The 25,723-nt window shown below is 35.9% G+C and overlaps 1 protein-coding gene across 8 annotated transcripts in view; it reads right to left on the reverse strand.

Moving 5' to 3' along the window:
• Window positions 1-25,723, reverse strand: part of LOC149085248 (uncharacterized) — a 109,539-nt gene that overhangs the window by 33,761 nt on the left and 50,055 nt on the right. For 4 of the 8 annotated variants that reach the window (XM_089233147.1, XM_089233146.1, XM_089233143.1 and 1 more), the window contains exons 5-6: window positions 2,819-3,117; window positions 440-662 (exon numbers count right to left, since the gene is read on the reverse strand). In XM_089233147.1, coding sequence (XP_089089273.1) covers window positions 440-662; window positions 2,819-3,117 — 522 coding nt within the window. Of the gene's footprint in view, window positions 1-439; window positions 663-2,818; window positions 3,118-14,996; window positions 15,782-25,723 lie in introns of those variants that run through there. The other 4 variants (XM_089233150.1, XM_089233149.1, XM_089233148.1 and 1 more) reach the window with 4 other exon arrangements.

Genomic DNA, 25,723 nt, shown 5'->3' on the forward strand with positions numbered 1-25,723 from the left:
TGTTTCCGCCTACCTATCATGAGTAGGCATCATTGCTCCGACTTTACGATGAAAGTTTTTCATCTCATCACTGACGTCTTATTAGGGGGGCTGCGGAGCCTGAGCCCAGTGCCCCGATTTGAAGAAAAAAAACTATTACAAACTTTTATTCATCCTGAACTTTCTATTAATTTTTGTGTTTCTTAACTAAATGCTGTCATTCTATTTTCGTAATGGTAATTCGATTCAGGGTTTTACTGGTAGCAAGCACTTTTCAGTAGTTAAAAATGTTCCCCGAAAATGTTTTGGTCTCATACTCTCGAACTCGTTAAACATATTTACATTGTTTAAACAAAACATGGTAAGGCGGTTAAATATGTGTTTGATGGCATAACTGTATTGAAACCAAAACAACGGCAATAGTATTATTTGTTACTTTAATGTGTTCATTTTAGCGGACCTCGAGCTTTTTGCAGCAGCGTGATAGTTGGACTTTGTGAGGGTGGTAAGTTGATTCCTCTTCCAGACCGGTTCCATGCGGATATCGTTGCCGAAGTCGTTGTCGACGTTGTACTTTTTGACTTGTCGGAGCCCTCGGCATCGCTGACGATTTGACTTTCAGAGAGTCTTTCTATCGTTACTGGAGGGACTTCGTTGTGATTACTTTCAGAACTCTTGTTGATCTACAAAATACAACACATATGCTGTCTGTGAAAGTTACAAAATTACTTTTCATGGTAAAATTTGCAATATTATCACTCATTATCTAAAGTTGCACACTTCAAATAGAATCATTGGAAAGGTAAAAATGTTTTAATCATTTGGATGTTCGATATCTCCATTCCGTTCTATACACCAATTACATCTACTACATACAGAGATATATACGGTTTCACCAAGCTAAATTCAAAGTTGTAGTGCAGTGTATAAATAGAATCGTCAAATTTCCTGATACAGTTTTACGGTACATTATATTTATGGTTACAATGCCAATAGAAACTTAAGAAGAAACTGTTTGTCTGCCATTTTGACCAGTAGCATGAAACACTCAAGGAATGTTTATTTTTCTGGGAACTTCAATGCCAGCATCTAAATATACATAGCAGAAAGAAAATCAGCAGTCACTTCTATCCTCTCATCACCATGGTGTAGTTTCTTCTGCAAGGCGATATTTTCCAGATACAGAGATGTAAATGGAGAACGAAGCCATCTGGTTTTTTAAAACCTGGCCTGCAACGGTTGTCTAGATGTCTGTTTCGATCTTTGAGATATTGGTATCTGTTCTTCTAGACAGGAACAAAGATGTTTATTCCGGTACTAAAAAAACGGTAGCTGCCCAGAAAGTTGAAGAACGCTATTTTTCGTGTGGTTTAGTAATGTTTATTCCAGAAATCTGGAACTTACTTATATTCGCGTTTAGTGCTGGAAAAATACCATTTGAATTTCGGTTGATAAGCTCTTCTCAAAATAACTCTTGCAAACAAAAAGAGAGGAATGTGCATCTCGGAACTAAAGCTTCAACTAGCAACAACAACTAAATTAAAAAATGGAGTTTGCTGTGACACGGCCTGAAGTTCGGATTTAAATATATCTTTTGCACATCATTACGGTATAAGTCGACAGTCTGGCACTCCAACTTGAAAGAATATTAGAGTATCGTGGATTTGTGTCCAACACCAAGTACTGTACATATAAATCAATTCGTAGATATCAACTTCAATGTGAACTTTCGAAGATATAAAGCTTTTAAGTATGACTTGTTTTCGTTACGATACAATCTGATACCCATTGAATACTAATACAAATATACAAATACAAATACAACGCCACAACAGGCAAAATGCCCAACGAGGTGGCTGAGAAAAAGATGCCCATAAAAATATGGATGTCATATATTTCAAAAATACAGCAACCCAATTAAAAATGCAATTAACAAAAATTGTAAACAATATATACACATGATAAAATATTATACAATGCCCATAAAGAATACTTATGGTTGTCTTATTCATACTAGAAGACGTATGCATATGGAAAAGGGTATCGTTGGATTTGTCTTTACCGGACCTGTTAATAATCATAATTGATTTCAATCTGCGTAACTTCTGATGATTTTCGTTAATTTGCGAAGCGGATGGTTTGGTATTCAAACTTAAAAACAAACACCATTTATCTACGCCGTATATATCATATTAATTATAAAAGCGTTCAAGGAGAAACCAGTTTTCATAACTTTAAAGTCAACTTTTCGGTTTGGTCAGTAGCAGATTTTAAAGACTTATTCACATCAAAACGTTTTGTGCAATAACAGGTATTTTTACACATTAGCTGATAACTCAAAGGAAAGTTAAGTAAAATTTTTGAGAGCTTTTTTTTATTCTACGATTAGTGGACAGAAAATCCTTTAGAATTATATTCGTCAACATCTCTTATCATATTAAGATCCACTTCAAGTTTTCAATCCTCAAGTTAGGCGTTGCTACTGTATTTCGGTAATCTTTAGATAAACTAATTCTATTACGGTAAACAAGGCACTTCCGTCGGTTGAATGTTATAAAGATATCGAAATAACTCTTATGAAATTGAAACTGGGATTATTTAAAGCATAATCTAATCAGATATGTTGGAAGTAAAGTTTTACGAATACACTTTGTACTGAGATCTTCATATCCCAACGAAATTCTGTCTTGTTCTGTTATTGTAGAGTGAATTTTATACGCATAGTAGCTAAGCGTGATCCTCATAGCAGCCGGTCTTATAACGTAATTTAAGTAATAAAATAGTACTTCATAAAGCAAGTCGAGCAATATCACTGAATTTAATCCATGTTCGTACTTACCTGCTCGAAGGACTTTGATTCTTCACATGCAGGAGGTGTCTTTGGTTGTGGTGATGATGACGTCTGTGCTTTGGCAGGGAGACCATCCAACTTGACACTTCGGAATTGAGGTGTTTCAGCTGGAGCTCCAAACGGTTGCCAAACAGAAGAACTTGGCTCTTCTGTTATCTCACTAGATTCCCTGGTAGATGATTGGGCGGGGCTTCCTTTCCCTGAGGTTGATGCACTGTCATCTCCGTGATTCTTGATTTGACTCAAGTCTAAGCGAAGAGAACGCTTCTGAGTGCTTGGAGACCATACTGATTAAAAAGGGAAAAATAAAATATATAGGGAATTTTAATGATAACAAAGATAAAAGAATGTTGTGAATTTTTTTATTCCATAAATTTCTTCTGGAAATTTGCTGATTTTTAACCCTTTCTGAACTGGATCACTAACTTTTTTGGCTTTCACAGCCCATACCATTCTTCGTGGCGAATGATACCAATGAACATTGCATATTGAAGTTTCATTCTTTGCCGATAGATTGCAGTGGCTTGCTGTTAAAATGCTACCGGTTGTGTGCGGTCAAGTTGATGTGCATGCGTTATTCCGATTTCTGACAGCCTGTCAAACTTTCGAAAATTATAGCAGGTAGTTATTGTGTATTTGAATATCATACCAATATCTATTTTCATTTCTCATAATGATCAGAGAATGACACACATAAACTACATTTTTGAATTTAAAATTACAATAAGACCTCGACATAACGATACTCTACAGACTAAGAAAAAATATTGGAGGAGGGATTATCGTTATATCGAGTATCGTTGTAGCGAAGTTTCACTGTATATAAGTTGAATAATTTCCTCCAAAATCTCCAATGATGCCAATTGGAATTGTTTCAGAATTTCTAACACTGAAATATATTTTTTAGAAAAATGTTTGTGATATTTATTATTATTGGACATAGAGACAAAACAAATTGGTAGAAAAAAATTAATTTTTCCAAATAATCACAGTCAGGAAGGGTTTATTGCTCCCAGACCTCACATGTTTCTAGCAACTTACGGTATAACGAAAACTTCTGAAAGATGATTCATTCTACTTCAATTGCCTATAAATGTACCTGACGGTAATATGGCTATGAAAAGCTTCAGTGATTTTTCCTAAAACTCGTTTGAGAAATTCTAAAAAACAGTTGATAAAAAAAGTAAAAAATAATTTAAAATGTTTTCAAAAGAAAAAAAATTATCCAAAATCAGTCTCAACGAAAAAATATGAAAAATTTATTTTTCTTTCTGATGATATCATTTTGGAAAATATGGAAAATGATGATTGATATACGACCAATCGAGTTATTCGGGTACTTAGTTTACTTAATTTCAATAAATGGAATTTATTTTTAGCGAGAATCTGAAGAAATGATGGATTAAGGAAAATTTGAATGGGGGGGGGGGAATTGTAAAAGTATAATTTCTCTAAAGTTAGAAGGTTAAACAAAAATTGAAAGATTTCAAAATGAACTGAGAATCAAAAATATAATAAAAAATTTTATTTGAATTTTAAAAAAAAGAGAGGAGAAAAAAATGCTCTATGCGCGTTTTCTGTATAAAGAAATTTGTAGATATTCCCGCATGTGCAGTGAATTTAGCCAACGTGGCCGCAAAACCAACTTATCAAAAAAAAGTCATCAACCTATTCCAAATAAACCAATATTACAGACCGACATTTGTATAGAACCAAATTACGATTAGCGCAGTCGAAACCTATAAAAGCTGCACGTGCAAAAGCGCAATTAAAAATACAGTAATTATAGATACTGAAAAAATTCAATTTGAAATGTAAGAAAATGCTAAAACGCAGGTTTTTTTTAACGACACTTTGTAAAATTTGGCGAACTTGTCGTGAAAGCCATTCCCCCCCCCCCCCCACCAAAATATTTAACCCCTTCGCGTACAAACTGTTGAGGATAAATTTGAATGATCTATATTACACGTATAGGTGATAAATATGGTAGCCTTGTTCACGCGTTAAAAAAATGAAGAAAGAGAAAGATAGAAAAAAAGCAATAAGGGTGAGGAGGAACAGTACAGACAGTAGATAATTAGGTAAAGTTACAGAGAGATAAGAGATGTAAAGTTACAGAGAGATAAGAGATGTAAAGTTACAGAGAGATAAGAGATGTAAAGTTACAGAGAGATAAGAGATGTAAAGTACCTTGCTTTTTCTCCCTCACCTATCCTCGTCTATCAGACACATCTTTATATTTCCCCCCCCCCCCTCTCTCTCGAATGTAATATTTTACTCCTGAAAGTTTCAGACGTATTTATTTATTTATACAATATCGTTGGGCCGAGGTTTAAACAAGAAAATGCAGTGGTGAAATTTGACGTAGTGATGGTTGAAATTACAGAAAAAATCGGAAGTCGTAGGACTATCAATGGTTGGTAGGTTGTTCGGTTATTGTTTGAAATTAGATTTAAAACAGTCTGTAGATTGCAAAGATATGTTTCAATTTTTGTTGGTTGTTGAGTCTATTGAGGAAATGTGAAGATTTTATTAGGATATCAGAAATGTCGATATAAAGAAAGCCATGGAGGATTTTGAAAATTAGGCTTAATCGAGAGATAAGTGATTGATATTGAGTTGGTGTTCAAGTTCTGTAATAGAAGGAAGACCAGCAATTTAATACGAAGCGGGTGGATTAATTTTGAACTGAGAACTGATTCTAACTTGTTAATATTAGTGAGCGTATGAGGATCCCAAATTTTACACGTATAGGCGAGAACTAGAAGAATATATGTTTGGAAGCAGAAGTATATATCGGAGATCGCGGGTAGAGATTTTAAGGTTTTGGCGACGAAACAAGTTTTTGGAGGGATTTTTGGAAGATATGATCGACATGTATGTTTCATGGACGTCCGTTTCATTATTACGCCCACTTAAGTATTGTTTGAAACTTCGGTGAATATTGAATTATTGAGATTGAGTAGAGAAATCATAGAATTTTTTTTGTGGGTAGCCTACCTCTCATAAAAACTGTTTATGAGGTGTTTAAGTGCAATCGCCAGGATGAACACCATTCGGATATTTTATATGGAAGAGATTCTTAATCGGATCTATTGTTTACAACTTTGTAAATGACACAGTCGTCTGCGAAAATCTGATAGCGCAATTAATGGTGTTAAGTAGGGCCATTTATACAAATTAAAGATAATAATGGCCTGAGTCGTGTCAGACTTTACGTCGAGAAAGGGAGAATTTGTCCCTTGAAATGGACAAATTGACTGCAGTTTGGAAAGAAGGCTTCCACCTATTTAAGCTGGTGAATACACAAGCCAAGGTTTGAGAAATTATATATATAAGTAGTAGTTTATTAGAGGTCATTCCCCCCCCCTTCTCTCTGTTCTCAAGTATTACGTCAGCTGATTTTTAGCGATTTTGACCCCCTCCCCTCCCCCGTCAGCAAAATTTCGTCAGTTCTTCCCCCAACCCATATTGGGATCAGAGACGTACGCAGGAGAAAGGGGGCCACGAACCTTCTATGTCGCCCTCCCGACGACCAATTTTTTTTTGCGTGATGCGAAAAATATTTTTTAAAAAATTAGTTTCAGAAGAAAATACCTTTATATCTTATTGTAATCAATTTCTGTTAATTTCAATGCTATTTGAAGGCTAAGAACTCAAAATTTCTCTTTAAGAAATTCATTGCGACCCACCTTCCAAGGCAGGGAGGGGCAACCCACAGCAGGCGTGCTGCCAATGGCACGCCATGGTATCAGGAGCGACCCACGAACGCTTTTCCAAAATTAAAGAAATTAACTTTAGCTATTTTTATGAAAATAAGAGGACAGCTGAGAAGAAATTTGTTTGTTAGGAACGGAAAGAAAGCTCGTGTCCCGTAAACACGGGACGTGTGGTCTACGTGTAAAAATTCGTAGAGTGGCAAGCGCATCGGAAATAATCTTGATTGTGGCACGTCTTCGAAAAAGGTTGGCCTCCCCTGCTCTAGGTCATATATGCTAAACCCATGGCCCGCGAGCCAAATGTGGAACTTGGGGTTATCTGATGTGGTCCGCCACCTCAAAGCTAATTTGTTAAAATGAACTGAGCGGCACATTTACAGATCGCTTAAATGGCCCGTAGCAAAATTCGAGAGCAGTCAAGCGGCCTGTGGCACATTTTCAGATTACTTAAGTAGGCCCGTGGCACATTCACAGATAATTTGAGTGACCCGCGGTACAGTTCCAGAACACTTAAGCGGTCCGTGGCACATTTAGAGATCCTTATGTGTCGTGTGGCACAGTTTTGGAACACTTAAGCGGCCCGCAGTGCAGTTTTACATCACTCAAGTTACCCGCGGCACTTTCCCAGATTACTTCAGTGATCAGCGGCATAATTACGGATCACTTAAGTGAAGTGCGGCACAGTTCCAGAGCACTCAAATGGCCTGCGACACATTTCTATAGCACTTAAGTGGACCGCTACGTATTTCTAGAGTACTTGAGTGGCCCGGGCACATTTCCCAGATCATTTGAAGGATCCGCGGAACATTTAGAGATCACTGAATTGGCTCTATAGAGGACTTATCAATATGGAGAATGTTAGTTTATGTGACCGTAAACTAGGGAATGGTTTTTCTCGTTTTTGGCACACCGAGTTTGATGCGATTAGGAATATTTAATATTTTTATAAAGGGCGATTGATGACGTAAGCATCATTCAAACCCCCTTCCTCCCTTGTCATCAAACGTCAGCAAACCTGAAACCGCCCCAATCGATGCTGACGTAATACTTAAATGACCCCTTATGGGGCACTGTCAAAAAAATTTACATATTATACATTTATAATGCAAAATGAAATGAAAATAATTCTATGTACATCAATAATTAAAACTGGAGAGGATCGTCAAATCATAGGGTGCTTTCAAAAGTTTTATAGTGAGCAATAAACTAAGAAAAGAGGAATAATTCAAAGCCAGTGCTAGTAAGCGAATTACCAAGCAGAAATGAACAGAAATTTCTCCAGTCTTTCAGAATTCCAAAAAAGAAAAGCGAAAGATCATTCGCAGCATATATTTCCCCATATGTAATAGCTTTATTTGAAAAATTATCTTAAAATCTTTCTTCTGCATTTTTTTAGTTTTCATCACCAACAGAAGCAAAGGATAACAAAAGTGAGAAGCCATGGTAAAGATTGATGGTATTCCGTCTCTCTTGTCCACTTTATCCATCATGAGTTTTTATTTTGAGAGTGGAGTTTAACAACACGCGTCTTTCGAACCCCTTTTTTTAATTCAAGATCATCCTTGTTGCTGTTTCCACTCAACACGAGAGAAGATGGAAACTCTTCCAGTTCCCATTTGGTGTTACCAAGTTATGTGTGTGTGTGTTTTCTTATTCTATCCGTCATTATTTTCTGCCGCGACTGTGTATTTTTCACTCCCTTCCAGAGGATCTATTTCTGTGTACTTGCGATCATCGACTCTTAGACTCTTTCACAAAACAAAAAGTTTCGACCTTCTCAACGACGGATAAATTTTGAAAAACTAATTTTTAGTGCAGACAGATAGGCCGCTGACTGCCCAGAGAGACCATCTTGGGATGGTTCGCAATTTTTAGTACAAACATATTTTACCAAAACAGACAAATTATGTTAATCATCATATCAAGTCACAAACAACTATGGTACTCATTTTTCGGACTCCTAAATTTCAACGTTATTATACATATCATACAGCCAAACTTGGTTATAACGACTTCGGCTCTAACGTAAATAATTGACGGTCAAGGCCGATTCCCGTAGAGAATGATAAAAGTGAACCTTGCTAACAACGTCAACAAAACGCAAGGAATTCGGAAAATTGGGATGATAAATACGGGACATTGCTAATTTTTGATAAAGCATGTTGCCGAATGTCAGCGAAATCACCAATTATTGAGTATGCGTAAAAAATTTCATGGGTAAAATATTTTTAGATTAGAGCTACATCCATTTTTTCATCCATCGATACTTTTACTTCAGTTTTTATGGCGTTTCCCCAAAAAATGCTCATACCCTAAACATACAACCCATACATAAACTTGTTGGCCGCTCAAGACTTGTTGATTGGTATGACCCGTATACAGGATATTATTTTCCAGTAATTTTATCCGACTTTTTTCAATGAAAATATCCCGTTTTTCATTTAAGCTTTACCCAAATTCACTATCATCACCGAAATCGGAGATAGAGATGATTTGTATAAATTGAATAAGAGACTATATATCAGGGCTTGACAAATCGAAAAAAGTTAGAAGCCAGTCAAATTTCTCAGGAGCCAAGAATACTTTATCTGTGAGAAATAGCTTAAATAATTTTCAGAATATTCAAGTTTTATGCTTTTCTCGGCCTTGGTGACCTTCTCCCATGTTGGTGGAAATACTTACATACATTCTGAAAATTTTGCGCTACCTCTAGACCCCTTTTTAGTCATCAAAAATAGAAAATTGTAGCCGCCAACGCCGATTTTTTAGTCGACATGGCAATCTAGCGCCTGGGATTGGTCAAGTACTGCTATATATACATATTTTTGTCAATATCTTTTCTCGAGAAATACAGTTCGATTCACTGCAGACTGGATGTAGTTCTAATCTAAAAAGATTTCTCCTGTGGTTATTGATACTCAATAATTGGTGATTTCGCTGACATTCGGCAAGACGTTTGGCAAAAATTAGCAATGCCCCGTATTTATGTGTGTGTGATTCCAATTTTCCGTATTATTTTCTCGCTAAAATATTTCCGCCCTAATCATAAAATAACACCTTAACACCTTTATGTATAGAATTTGATTATATTTTTTTAAATTTATAAGGTCTTGAACACATCAACCTCATTTGTATCGACACCTCAGCTATAGCAACAAACTTTCGTGGAATCTTCAATGTCATTAAATCGAGTTTGACTTCATTATACATATACAGGGTGTTTAGGTAACAAGAGGCATGACATTTTACTGGTTAACTGTTGATCCTAGAGGCATACTTCCAATTAGAAAAAGTATCGAAACAACGTGTAGTACTCAGATATGTCATTCATATTGCAAGGGGTTGTATAGTTCTTAAAATAAAAATGTTAACTTTTTATACGGACACCCTGTTCTCAAAAATCTAATTAGAAAGTTGTTGCCCTGTCTCTCCTCATACACACAAAAAATTCCACGTTTGTAAATGCAATGTTTACTGAGATATTAAAATTCGATAAACGGAGGAAAGTTGGGAAAAAACGGCATTAAATGCGAGTAGACTTACGGTTTTCTAATTGGGTTTTTGGAGACAGGGTGTCCGTATAAAAAGTTAATATTTTTATTTTAATAACTATACAACCTCTTGCAACATGAATGACATATGACATGTTGAAATGAAAATAAATACACGTTATTTGGATACTTTTTCCAATTGGAAGTATGCCTCTAGGACCAGTGGTTCGCCAGCAAAATGCCATGCGCCCTGTGTTTTTTCACATTTCTAAGAAACATGACGGAGTTTTAAAATACTGCAATATTTTCACAGCGTGTGTCTGTTTTCGTTCAGGAAGATGTTTTTCCTCTTTTAGTTTCAACAGTGTTGATGGAGGTGAACCGCAGTAAAGAAAATATTTTTAGCTCGACAATCTTTAAACTGGTGGAATCTTCTTTGGAAGAAAACCGTAAATAAAAAACTATTTTTGTGTAGATATAATTAGGAAATTTTATGGCTAGCATTTTTAGTTCCGGCATAAGTGTGTTTTTAGGAGGAAAAATTTAAAGTATCGGTTCATATATTTAAATTTTCGCATTTGAGAGAATTACGGATATTGATTCTTTAATACATGGAGAGAATCAATGTTTCGGTGAGACGATTGTGGGCCAGAGAGTAATTTTGTGTAAGTGGCCAGGGGAATTTTCATTTCCAATTGCTTCGTTCATGTTTTCGGCAAAAATCTCCGGTGTATTCGGAATCGGAGTCTATTGGATCTTCTTGGCTTTTCAAAGATAATACTTGCGATCTAGTCACGTTATTAAGACCACCAGCTTATATTTGGAATGACAGTCTTCCCAGTCCAAGCAGCAGCTAGATGACCTGAAAGTGACAAAATATAAGATGCTGGGAGGTTCTAAGAGGTAAGGAGCCAAAGGTGGATTACAATCCATCATGGAAAAACTAAAAATCAAATATGATGATCAGGTTGTGTGTGTGTGTGTGTGTGGTTCCAAATTATGTTCGATTAGGTACAATTCTGGAAGATTCGGGAAATCAGATAAGCACTTGGAGGTCTTGCTTGTTTAGTTATTTTCAGACAATTTCTGGCTAAGTGATACGCAACCGTATCATTACCATTATGGAAGATCCTCTTCGCCCCCATCTCCATATCTCACAATGGAGCAATAGACAAACGCGTTTTTCAAAATTTACCGACGTACCCGCGCTGGTCTTCCAGATGTCTTGTGGTTGCCTACAGCATTTTGCAGCTTGCGTCTAACAACGACATTTTATGACCTTTTTTCACTCCGGCACGTCGAATGCTCTGTCTCTAATCAGCCCCTTAAAACAATCACAACAAACATCCATGAACACACAGGATCAGGGATGGATTTATAACCAGACCGGTTAAAAGTACTTTTCAGAAGTACGGGGTTATTGCAGTGATGCCATTTGTCTAGTTACGGTGCACTTCACGACAGCAGAGGGCACTTCCAAAACTGCTCGGTTTTAAAGACACTGTGATGCTTTGCTAAAAATTCAGCTATTATCTCTTTTTTGGAAATCAGATAAATCGATTTTTAAACTTTCAGCAGTAACGACTAATACATTTCCAGAATTTCATCGTATATTCACACCAAGCCAGCTCGTGGCACTTGCCTCATTAGCTAAACGTTTTCGATGTCAAAAATAGTAAGTGGTCGTAGTAATGTGACTTGACCAGTGTTTGCCAATACGCATCTGGATGCGCATTTCTCACTTCAAAATGCATTTTTATCCGTCCAAATTTTTTGAAGGAGTGAAAATACTTCAGATTTAAGGTTGACAATTTTTTTGAATTTTAGAAAGCACATATTTTTGTATAAAAAGGAAATAAAATATGTGTGCAGTGAAAAAAATACTCATCTTTTTACTAAAATTCTTTTCAAAGTTCAGGAGAGTACTGAAATTATTCGTCACAATTAATTTTTCGGATGAAACTGAACTTGACTGTGTAAGTTATCTGTGGATAGCCAAGAAGATCTATTCGAAACCGTTTTAATTTCAATGAAGATGTGACTGCAGGTGTAGGCAAAACTGTCAAAAATCAAAATTTTCCATGTCCACGTCTATCAGCTAAGAATTTCCACCTTAAAGAGAGCCGTTAATGAGTAAAATTCTTCTATGAATCAATAGCATGTTCTGTTTTCAAGCTAGTAAGTCGAATAATTTTGCCGTTGAATTTTTTTAATAGGCATGATTCTGATTGAAAAGGGACCTTGTATATAGTTGGAAATCAACATTAATTTTTTTTAATTTTGATTACTTTCTTAGTAGATATATAATGGGATTTTTATGGTTCTATTATAAACTTCTGCGTTGTTTGTACTCCGAGAGAAATTATTAACGCCCTCTATCTTACAAACGTGATAAATCTTGACATAATTAATGTGTGTATTAAACATGTATGTGTTCGCGGCTTCGAGGATTCATACTTACAACGCATGCGTCTTGAAAACAGTAGTGACATCTCCAGTGAAGAGCACAACGAGAAATTTTAAGACTCTCATTTAAAAAGTCTCAAAAACTATAGTGATTATATAAAAAAATAATAAGAAGAATAATGCATTTTTCAGATGGAAATGCTCCAGAAGTGTAACAATGGATTTACCGGTTGCACCAAAAAAAAAAAAAAAAATCTTGACTTAATCAACCTTGCTACACACGCACTCACACACACAAATAAGCGGTATCGTTCCGCTAAGGCACCGAAAACAGTTGCACCAACGAATGTTCCTCAAATGTCACCTGGAGGAAAGCCAAAGGAAACCAACACGGGAACAGAGAAAGGGAACCACATTTGTTATATAGAATAGCAAAAAAAATGAACACGTTCTGAAAGAAAACAACAACCCTGAAGGTATATTCAAATGACAATTCATAAGAGTAAATTTCATGGTAGAAAAATATCTTATTTAGTGTCTCGAAGAACTAAAATAAAACTGTTTGTAGGAGGCTATTTCATATCCCATGACCTCGCATCTATTTCAATGCATGAATGAAAGAAAAAACGGCAATCTACACACTCTCTGTTATTCTTTAGAATAACCCTTTAATCAAGGCCATATTTTTCAATTTACTATGATGTAAGTAAGAAGTGATGAATGAAATATTCTACACACAGATGAGGTTTCCATCCTCTTTTAAGTCTAAATATCCAATCATTTTCACGAAGGGGGGTCATGATCTCTCATATTTCATTGTGAATGAGCAGAAACTGACTCGTGTAAATTCTCATTTAGAATCTTACGATTATAATCTTTCAATATAAAGCATATAATTTAAAAAAAATTCTAAATTGATATAATAGAAAAACGTCTTCACAAAAATACGAATAAATATGAATACACGATTTTATTATTATTACTATTATTTTGTGTTTGTTTTTCTTTTTCCTTCAGCACAACATCTGCGTGATATAATAACGATGGATTTCATAACAATTCTGTTTATTCGGCATTAATGTAATAGAAACCGCATTCGATTCATGTTTTCATGAAGCGTTTGGAATAGAATAAAATTTTAATAATTAAAAATATATCTCTTTTGTGATAATGGCTATATTCAGACATGTACAACTGCACAGGCAGCAAATTTTAGCTGGCATTAAAATGTTTTTAAGGTCAAATTTCGAGGGGGAGGGGCTCAAAATATTTAACTGCACAGGAGAGTAAGGCTGGTATTACACTATAAAAGTTTGGTAAAAGTCCTTTTATAAAACTTGAAAAATGCAGCCAATAAGGTCACCGGTTGCATTTTCTAGGATATAACCAATAATCTTATTAGTTGGACTTTTCAAGTTTTATAAAAGGGATTTTATCAAACATTTATAGTATAATACCGGCCTAAGAGACCCAAAATTCGGAGTTTTATACAAATGAAGACCAGTGGAGAATTTCGATACGATGACGTCCGCTTAATGTATCAAATAACTTTCTGAAGTCTTCTAAGTTGCAAAACGGTTCAGTGATTGCAAGAATCTTCCATGAACAATGGTACTAATTTCACTTGATGAAAAGAGATGTGCCCAAGAAGGCTACATGACAGCCCCAAAAAGGTTCGTATAGATAATAAAGTCTCACGATGCAATTCGGCTGCAAATTGCAAATCTCTTCCTAATTTGACGTTATATCCTTAAAATGACCATGAGGTGACAAAAATAACCAAATGAAACCTGAAGAATACCGTTTCAGAATTTCTAGTGATATTAATGCTGTTTTTTTCCTAATGATTGAAATTTTTTTTCCTAATAATAAAGGTTCAAAAATTTATGCTCATTGAATTCAAAATTCCTATATTTTACTCGCGTAATTAATATGACAGTTTGGGCGCAATTGAAGAAATTACGAATAGAAAAAAAATTTTGATATGATTAATTGAAATGTGAACAACAGTTTTTACCATAATTTTACGTTTGAATATGGTTCTCATATTTGAATGATTTATTTATTTATTATCGAAGAAATAAATGTACACAAATTATCAATCATAACACAGAAACGAAAATTAAAACAAAAGTTACAAAATTGTGCCATGATTGGCACAATGTTACAAAATGTGCCAAACATGATTGGGACGAAGGAAAAAAACCTGATGGATATGATCTCATCTTGTTGTGAAAGGGAAGAGAGATCTCAAAGAGAGATTTACACCACCGTTTGCCAAAGATTATCTCAGGCAGATATAGTAACAAGGTGAGAGAAAGAAAGAGAGCGAGTTGCGCCCACTCGGTGCCACCTTGTGCTTCTAGAACACCGCAACCACGACCTATATTAAGTTCTCATGTAGCCACGGATCAATTTTCACAACCATCTTTAGTCTTGTTTCTTATTGTTGTTGTGACAAAAAAGCACAATATAATCACCATATTTTGAATTAAAAATCCCACTTGAAATAAGACAAATATCCAGATATATCTTAGTATCGAAACTTACCTGCATTCGTTGCAGTAGCTTTAAACGTAGGGCGTGCTACGATCATATTGGATTTAAATTTAAGTTAATTAAGACGAATATATTTCTGAATTCAATCATACGAACTGTAACTTAGTTGATAATTCTCTCTCTCGAGATTCAAACACTTTCACTGATCTTCAGCAAGTCTCTAAGTTATTTTCGTTTCAAAGGTTATGTGGTTCTTTTTTCAAAGATGGAATATGCAACTCTACAATCTCTAATTTCCATCAGCTCGGACAAATATAGCAGCTCAGTTTCAGAATGGTACCATCCATAAGTGCATACATTCTCACAGTTATTAAATTCCTGTAAATTCTCCTAAAAGATTACCACAAAGTCTGGAAACCGCTGGGAGAACCACTAATCACTGATGATGTTCCTCTTTTGAACTTCACTACTTCACTCACATGTCACTATCAGCTGATAGTTGACAACTGATCAGATTGAATAGATAGACTGGTTTAGATTATATAACACCGATAACGACTTCCGGAAATAAAATTTAAAAAAAAAGTAGAGAAATCACGCTGTCACAATTGTTGAAGGTGACAAACAAAGTCGGCTAAAAACATAATAACACCTTGTTTGTTGTTACTTAATCACAACCAAATTCATTGCCCCGTTCCCCCAACAATCACAAAGATCAAGAGCCCTACTACCACCACCTCTCTAAAATCAGTGTCTTAAAGAAAATAAATGTTGTTGGTGTGTGGTGGAGGATCAGAGAGAGCTCATACTTCCATCAAAAAAGACGAAAACTCTCTAGTTCTTTTAGGAAGAGGAACGTCATTTGGCGTCTCTTCGCCAATCGTTACTAAGTTGAATCTTCCGTTTTGGCGTTGTCAAGTCCACGGGAGGAAAATAAAATCACCAAAATCACAAAACGAAAGAAATTTTCAAGGTTAAGATGAAGAAAAAGAGTTAAGTTATACGTAAGAGAAAAAAGTTAAGAACGGTTTTGTTTCTCGTGCAGGGCACACACACGCTTGTTGTTAAACAAATCGTGATTAGACCCTACGTAGAGTGGTGAATTCAACGCAACATACAAAAGGTTAACCGCTAAGTTTGAAAAGAAAAATTGATGGGAAATTTGTTTTTTTTCGTCACTTCTATTAAATTGAATCTAAACGCAGTTGAGAGAACACTTGTTTAACTAGTTAGACATTAAAACACATTAAGGGAAAATGTGATAAAAATCTCTTGATTGAGACATTTATCAGACAGGTTTCGTGATTGTTAAGAGCGAAGTTCAATCGATGAAAACTGCAATTATTATCCGTAATTTGTTTTCTCTGTTTTTGGTTATCAACCTGCGAAGGAGCATCTGCAAAATCTATGCTTAGTTGTTCTTCATTGTTTTTCGTATTCCTATTTTTGCTATCATTGCAGGAAAAAATTATCTGTTTAATTATAATCTACTCAATATTGCACGTGAATATCAAACATCGTTCGGAAAATTATTTGCCATAATTACGATTTTCGTTTAATTGTTTTGCTCGAATTAACCATTATCCCTACTACAGTATATCGATCATGCCCATTCCCATTCTGTGACGGGGTTCCTAAGGTGGGCTTTTTAGCCCAGGATTTTTTCTTTGGATTCGTTATATTAAATTTTTCAGTAAATTATATAATATTTTATTGTTTAGTGCGTTAACTTATATAATTCATTATCACTGGAAGTATTCGCTTAAGACAATACATTACCCCATTTAAAAAGGCATTATTCAATTTATTCATTTCAATAGACGATGTAGACCGTACATGCTCAACCCATGGCCCGCGGGCCAAATGTGGCAATCGTAGTCATCGGATATGGCCCGCGACCTTAATAACTGAGGTGCAAACCTAATCTTGTAAAAATGAACTATGCGGCACATTCCCAGATCGCTTAAGCGACCAGCGGCATATTTACAGATCACTTGAGTAACCTGCGGCACAGTTCCAGGGCACTCAAGTGGCCCGTGGTACATTCTTAAATCCCTTAAGCGGCCCTCGGCACATTTACAGATCACTTAACTGATGCATGGCATATTTACAGATTACTCAAGTGACCGGCAACACGTTTTTATACCAATGAAGTGGCCCGCGCTCTGCTGAAGGTTGAGCACCCTTGATGTAGACTTTTATTTTTTCATTGAAGAGCAAAAGTTTATCAATGTGTAACTTTGCCACTTCACAATTATATATAATATTAATTCAGGAAAACTTTTTTGCTATAGTTTGTGTTGCATGTGTTTATTTGTATTTTTATTTGACACTAGCTATAATACCCGGCGCTGCCCGGGTTTTCTTCAATGAGGCTTTCTTGGATCACGTGATATCTCCCTTTCTTTGAGGGACATGCAAACCGTGTCTAAGTTCACCAATATGCAATATGGCGACTTCCTGCGCGACTCATGAAACAAATCTAGATTTAAAGAAACGTAAAAATAAATATATATTTTTTCTTTTTTTAAAGGGTGCTAAGTATTTTGATTCCCCCCCTTTGAACTTCAAGTTATCCATCTCTGCCTGTTTCTGCTTTAAAAAATGCTTAATTAAAGCTGTGGAATTTTTTCGATGTACTTTTTACGGGCCCATAATTAATTTTAAAGCAACCTAAACTATATGAATTTATGCAGTTGAATATCAAAAGACAATACAGAGACATTAATTTTCATGCTTGAGATGATATAAATAAAAAGTTGAAATCAATGTTATTGCATGGATATCCAACTCGAAAGTAGGTCCGGCTAATTACTTCATATCTAATTTTCTTGGCTTCGTATATCTCTAAGTGAACTCAGTAGTTCAAAAATCGAGTATTGAATACTATTTTTAAAACTATTGATGTGACAGAAAGCCCCACCAAATTTCCGCATTTCTACATTAAAATCGGCAATTTTAGCACCGATTTCTATGAGGATCACCCTCTTCCTGACCCTCAAAGCGATGCTGATGATGATTATGACGTCATTCAAAAAACTTCATTACTGGGAGTATTGAAAATGAGGAAAAACATTATAAAAAAGCATATATATTATACATATACTGACAGCCTTGAAGAAATGACAAACCATTGTAAAGGCACATATACACGTCTTAAACGCATTGCTAGGGAACCACGGTAACCAAAGTAAACGTTCGGAAAGTGATTGTTGAGGCCCAAAAACCATTGTTGCGCCACAGTTTTTTGCCCATTTGGGGCATTTGCCCTGCTCTGACGAAATTTTAAAGTAGCCTATCGTTCAAGTCGGGTCCCATTTGGTCTATATGCAAAATTTGGCGACGATCGATTTAAAATTGTAGATTTGTATAGAGAACATACACACACACAGACAGACAGACAGAAAATCAATTTTATATATATAGAAGATTAAAAGAATTCTTTATTACAACTCAGTTTATTTTTCCTCGACTGTACAGGCATTTATGTTGCCTCCCGATGAGTTTTTTTCTATTCAAAATTCATTTTAATTTTTTTTATAAAACAAATAAATTTGATTTGGTTTGATTACATATTCGATTTATAGTATAAAAAACTCAAAAATAACGAAATTCGTTTCGAACCGTTTGATCAGAACCCTGTCATTGTCCCCTTTATGGGAACCACGATATTGGTTCTAGAAATGAATTGATTGCTATAAATCGCTTGATTAATATAATATTGTTGGATTATATATTTTACATATATCAGAATCAAATTAAATTCGAATAACTAATAAATACACAATACTACAGTGTTGCTCTACATAAGTATCCGTTCACTTGAATTCGTGATAAAAATCACTCAAATACATATTTCTTAAATGGAATCAGTATCATTTTGCATTTTTTTATAACATCATATAAAAAGAAGACTATAGTTCAAATTTAAACAACAAATCAACTTTTATGCATTTTTAATATAAAATTTAAAAAATATATTTATTGTTTTCTCTATAAATTATAGGTCTACTCAAATCAAAAATTAGTGTAAAAGTCATATTAATCCTATTTTCAGCAAGACTTAAGTCACTTACGTCTTTGAAAGTCTTCCTGGTGAAGTAGGATAAATAAATAAATATATATATATATGTAAAATCTTTAATGGCATTTATTAAAATGACACTTCTCTATTAATTATTAACACTGCTTAACGAAAAACATTTTTTTTTCATGTCTATGTTCTTAAGGAAGTTGTAATGGTTTTGGGTATATTTGGGCTGCTGATTCCGAATCTGGCATTGGTTTTGTCAGATTGACTCAATTTTTTGAGATAGAGTGAAAATTAAATTCCAATGGTGATACATAAGTAGCGAACAAACCACATTGAGGAACTGTGTGTTATATGCCGCTGTGGTGGTCGAGTGGTTATAGTGACGGACTCGCGATGCGAGGATCCGGGTTCGAACCCCACAGTGGTGGTCGGCTGAAGTTGGTTTTCTGTGGTTCCCAACTTCAAGGCGCAAATGCGAGCCGATCTCCCCGTTAAAAAGTCTCGCCACAGAGAGCAACAGTCCTACAACGATAAATCATTCAATCATAACACTTCACTCATAATTAGAAAAACTGGTGACAGATGGCAGCACTACACATAACAAGCATTACAGAGAAACAAAAAACTTCACGTCAGGTTTCACTACACGTACACGCACGTTCTAATTTAAAAATGCTCAAAATGTGTTCATAAATCGCTCTACAGTACCAGTTTCGAGAGTGTAAATAAAAAACGTAAATTTTTATACACGGCATCCCTGTCCTCTAACTTCCGTTGTCTTGTCTTTCCCGAGGGTAACAACAGCAAAGAAAAAAATTCCACGTTGCTAAGTGCAATATTCGCTAATGGACGACTCTTCTTTCTCGCATTTATGCTGTTCTTTCCAAAATTTTTTACGATTTTTCGAATTCAAATATGTCAGCGAATATTGCACACCGGCACGTGCAATATTCTTGGAATTTACGTGAAATTTTATTTTTTCTTTGCCTCAGGAAAGACAGAGCAACTTTCCAACTGAAAGTTAAAGGACGGGAGACTGTATAAAAATGTAGATTTTTTTATTTTATGGCAAACTATATTTTCACACTCGAAACTGGTATAGAATGATTTCTGAACACATTTTGAGCATTTTATGAATTAGAGCCATACCTCTACGACAGGGACTTCAACCCGGGCCAAATTGAAACTTCCCGTGAAGCCCACGCGGAGCCGTAACCAGGATTTTTGCTATCCAGGGCAAACATGATTCGGCCACCCCCACAACTTTAAAATTCGATAATTTTATAACGGTGTTCTTTGTTCCTTCCTAAAATTTTCCACCCCCCCCCTAAATTTTTCCACCTGGGGCAGTTGCCCCCTCAGTTACGGCCCTGAGCCCACGGGCCACCAACTTATGTAATTTAGAAGCATCTTAATCGGGGTCAATGGGGACCCCGAGTTAAACAGCGACAAAAATAATTTAAGCCATTGGTTGTGAAATTATTTCTTTTATTAGTAAACAATTTTGATTAGTTCTTAAATACTTTTTCACTATTTCTAAAAATGTTTTTGATTACTTATTGATTAAATTAATTCTAATATTAATTTTAATCTGAAGTCACTTTAAATGATTCTTTAATTATTTATTTTGTTAATTCTGAAATTATTTTTCTTCTCAGATCTTGAAATCCTTTCTTTCAATAACTATGCAGTTACTCTTTTATTGGTCATGAAAAATAATTTCTATCAGAAAGTACAAAATTATTTCATTGATTTATGTGTGCGAGTTATTTTTTCAATAATTCTGAAATTATTATAGGTTCAAAAATTTTTAAATTATTTCTTTCAGTGATTCTGAATTTTCATCAATTTTGGAATTATTTCTTTCATTAAGTTTTCATCGATTTCTTCCGGAACTATTTTTTTTTCATTTATTATTGAATCTTTCTTTCATTCATTACAAAATTATTTATTTCATACATTAAAAAATTAATTCTTTCATTCATTACAAAATTATCTCTTTCATTCATTACAAAATTATTTCTTTCATTCATTACAAATTATCTCTTTCATTCATTACAAAATTATCTCTTTCATTCATTACAAAATTATCTCTTTCATTCATTACATAATTATCTCTTTCATTCATTACAAAATTATTTCTTTCATTAATTATAGAATTAATCGTTTTTTAATGTTTTCAACCATTTTCAGGAAATGATCAGCGGGCCACGACAAAAATCTCTGAGGGCCACATTTGGCCCGCGGGTTGAAGACTCCTGCTCTATGACGAACGGTTGATGAGATAAATGCCGAATTATGATTTACAGGACACCCTGAATAAATTCTCAAGAATGTATTTTGTGCTGCAAGCAGGGCCGTCTTAAGGGCATCATGGACCCCGGGCCAAGTGGTTTTTTTGTGAGGCCCTTCTTCCCCTGAGGCCCCTCGGCCATGTCCGAGTGGGCCCATGCGTTAAGACGGCACTGGCTGCAAGTCAACTCTAATAACGCGTATTGGAGCAAGTCGATAAAGATGTGGAGTGAGCCGATTACAAAGTGACATGCTGTGCTGTCTATTTCTGCCCATAATCAGCAGCTTATACGTTAAAGACATCAAAATTTAGCACACATAACAAACCACTGTACATTATTTGAAGCTTTTTGAAGTGAAACTACTTTAACCACGGTGCAGTGAATTTCTTAAATAGAAAATCGCGTCACGAAAATTGAAACCCTCTCATCATCTAGAACTCGAGTCTCTGATAACGAATCGTTGCTTGCAGATGGGATGCTGCACCGCATATGCTACCACCAAAGCCCCAAAGTGCCAATTTGCGACGGGGCCGGCCACTTCGCGAATTTGCCAAGAGTTGTGGTCAAACTCCGAATTGCAGAAATAATACGGGTGGTTCGTGAAGTGGCCGGAGATCCCCGACCAAAATTCGATGTGCTGATGTAAGACGGTCCGGTAGGAGGCAAATCCATTTTTTTAATCGCCAACGTGTGTTACATGTTTGTATATATAGCAACTGTATTGGATTAGCTCTATGTGACGATAGAAAAAAAAGTAAAATTTGAGAGAAAAACTTCAAAAATAATTATATAAACAGTCAGTATTTAACGAAATTGGTCAATTTCGGGCTTTGGCAGTAACACATGCATGCCAACCTTGGAACCAAAACTCTCCAAATAACGCATACACCTCAAATACGTCATTCATATTGGTAGGGGTTGTATAGTTATTACAATAACAAAAAAAAAAACTTTTTATACCTCAAAAACACAATTAGAAAGTAGTTTCCCTGTCTCTCCTGAGGCCAACAGAAATAAAAATTTCCACGTGCAATATTCGCTGAGATATTTGAATTGAAAAATCTGAAAAAGTAGGGAAGTAACGGCATAAACGAGGGTCGATAAAATGTGGTGGTCGAGTGGTCTCGCATAGCGGGGACCCGAAACCAACCATGCATTTGAGGAGCAAATGCGAGCCGATCTTTCCATTAAAAAGTCTCGCCACAGAGAGCAACAGGCCTACAAGCAGTACACGTTTTCAGTCATTACACTTCACTCACTTCACTTCTGAAATATTGCATATCTCACTCTGAAATATCAAAAACAACACTAGATACGCACTCAGACTGTTAGGTACACACACTTACACTTCCGGCACAACTCGCTAGGTAGTAAATTGCCCATGGCGATAGACCTGAATTGTGCTCGGTTTGAAAGAAAAAAAAAGAAAACATCAACTAGGGAAAGAAGCGGGGCCCGTTAGTATATGTTGCTCTTTCCCAACTTTTCTCTGATTTTTGAATTCAAATATTGCACTTGGAAACGTGGGAAATTTTTTTCTGTTTGCCCCAGGAGAGACAGAGCAACGACTTTCTAATTGGGATTTTCAGGACCGGGTGTCCGTATAAAAAGTTAATTTTCTACCCCTTGCAACATGAATGACGCATTCTGAGTTCTACACGTTATTTGGATACCTTTTCTATTTGGAAGTATGACTCTAGAATCAATGATTCGCCAGTATAATGCGGCAAGGGTAATTATGGAATTACCCCTGTATAATAACCGTGGTGCGACAAAGATCGATGGAAAAGGCTCCAGGATCGATCAACTTTTCGACAGTAAAATACGGCAAAGGCAATTGAGTAATCACTCTGTATATTTTTATGATTAAGTTATACATGTAGGCCTATGCTAATTTAAAATTCGTCGCCATCGTATCCCCTACCCATGTTCCAAATTTCATTTGAAATTTTCGCTTCCATCACACGAAATTCTTATGCTGAGGTATTTTTTGTTCTGGAGAGAGGTTGTAGAAAAAAATAAAAATAATTACTTTTGAAAAAATGGTACAAAAAAAATTATAATTTTTAAATAAATCAGACTGCGTATGCAGTGAAACCTAACGGTACTCGATATAACGATAAATTTCTCCACAACAATATTTTTTCACTGCCTATAGTCCAGTAGTTCCCAATCGAGGGTGCCTGGACACCAAGGGGTCCACGGTTTTTTAATGGGAGTCCACGGCCTAATTGTCGAATCATAAAATAATTGATTTTAAGTTGAAAAAAAAAAATTTAAACAAATTACTTAAAAAAAAGCTGTAATGAAATTAACACACAAATGCGTCACTACAACGTTGGTAGACTGCAGTCGTAATATTGTTATGATTTGACAAAAATTGTATTTCTGGTGTCATCTCTCGATAGGAGTATGAAGAGTTGTTTTAGTTGTTTTGCAGTCCATTAGATAGCATTGCTATCTCTCGCATCACATTTACTAGTACTGGATAGAATGTCCTCCATTTTCGAGTATATTCTCGCTGACAGATGGCTGTCGTTTCTACTGTTATAAATGGGTAGGGGGGTCATATTGGCAGACACCAAGATTTCTGGGGGGGTCCATGACTAAAAGTATTGTGGAACCGCTGCGCTACATTCTAATGTTGAACATTTCTCGATAAAACGATATCCTTTACTACGATAAATCCCTCTATAACTGTATTTTTTGAGGCTGTAAAACCACAACGATATTTTTTCATATCTCACTCAAGTCGTCTTGAACATGATCTTAACTTCTTCACATGTTTGCATCTTCCGAGAGTGTCTAATAACATCAGTATTTTGCCCCACATGGGGGTCACCGAAAGTTGTTTTGTCAATGTTGTTACTTTCTGTGTAACACACAAAATATAATACAGTAAACCCTTTTACAGGAACCAAACTAAATTATATTTATCAACTTATCAATTACATAAAATCAATAAATGATCAATAAATCAGACTTTCTGAATATTATGCCGATGTGAACTTAAGAAAAGAGTTCGGTTGTCTCTACTGGGAATCGAACCCAGGACCTCTCGCAAGCTGTGCAAGTGGACTGACCATCATACCACAGAGACGGGAGAAAAGATACCGACAAAAGTACGAATTTGGCGAAACGTGATGGTTATTGTTGCCTCTCAATATAACGATAATCCCTCTAGAAGAACAATTTTTCTTGGTCCACATAGCATTGTAACGATCCCATCGTTATATCGAGGTTTTAGTGTATATCAATTTCCACCTAACAAAGTTTTTTGACGGCAATACGTCTTTTAAATCGGCTGACGATACTACTTCACCAACTCTGGCCATATCGCAATTTACTGCCATTAATGAGATGAGTTTCAAATGAAGATGCTGTTTATTAGTAATCGCCTTTTCGTTAGGGAAAATATCTTGTCCATATCCTCTCCCAGCTTCGGACCCAGGACCGTGCCAGCAACGCTCATGGTGGTAGACGAGCATCTTACCACCACGCCACTCGGGCTTGACGACGCTGGGAGCATTCACAAAAAGTTGCGCGACGAAATTCTTTAAACGCTCATATCTCGGGGAGAGCCTAACGCAGGTCAAAAGCAACGCTATCGTCAGATGCACATGTCAAAGATGCATCCAATGGTACCACTCCGGTTTCAATATCTGTTCCCGTCTGGATACCAGGCCCGCTGTCCCAATTCCTAAAAAAAACTTCCACTATATCTCGAGTAGTTCACAACGAAAATAGACGACCCACTGGTGTCGTTTGTTAGCTATTCCAAATACAAAGCCGATGACATAATTTCATTATGTCAGTACCGATCACGCGATTTAAGGCACAAAAAACGTATTCACGTGAGACCCTACCCCAATTTTTTCATTGAAAAGTAATTGTAGTCTATTAGTGTAACCGAGTTTTCAACATTTCGTCACAAATATACTGAGAAATTGATTTTCTGGATGGTATGTGAAACTAATATTCGGAAAGAAAAGTGATTTGTCTCCTCCGGGAATCGAACCCGGATCCCGTTGCGTACCGGGGAAGTGCGCTAACCAATACACCAAAAACGCATTTTTCAAATTCCTTATAACACGCATTAGTAGCCTGAAGGTCTGAGTGGAGACGGCAGCCTCCCTTAACTTCAGCAATTTTCGTCCCAGTTGTCGTTTTTGTATGAAGAGATGGTATTTTTTCGGCCCGAAATATACTCAAAACTTGAATTGCTGTAGTTAAGGGAGGCTGCTGCCGTCTCCACTCAGCGCTTCACGCTACTAATGCGTGTTATAAGGAATCGAAAGGTGTTTCTCTCTGGTGTATTGGTTAGCGCGCTTGCCCGTATGTAAGGGAATCCGGGTTCGCTTCCCGGAGGAGACAAATCACTTTCCAAATATCAGTTTCGACATAACGCCCAGAAAATGCAATTTCTCAGTATATTTCGAGCCGAAAAAATA

The sequence above is a fragment of the Pholcus phalangioides genome, unplaced genomic scaffold, assembly GCF_987345545.1.
Source record: "Pholcus phalangioides strain wild (caught in Gottingen) unplaced genomic scaffold, Ppha-v1.0 ptg000007l_1, whole genome shotgun sequence".
In the NCBI taxonomy this organism is placed as follows: domain Eukaryota; kingdom Metazoa; phylum Arthropoda; class Arachnida; order Araneae; family Pholcidae; genus Pholcus; species Pholcus phalangioides.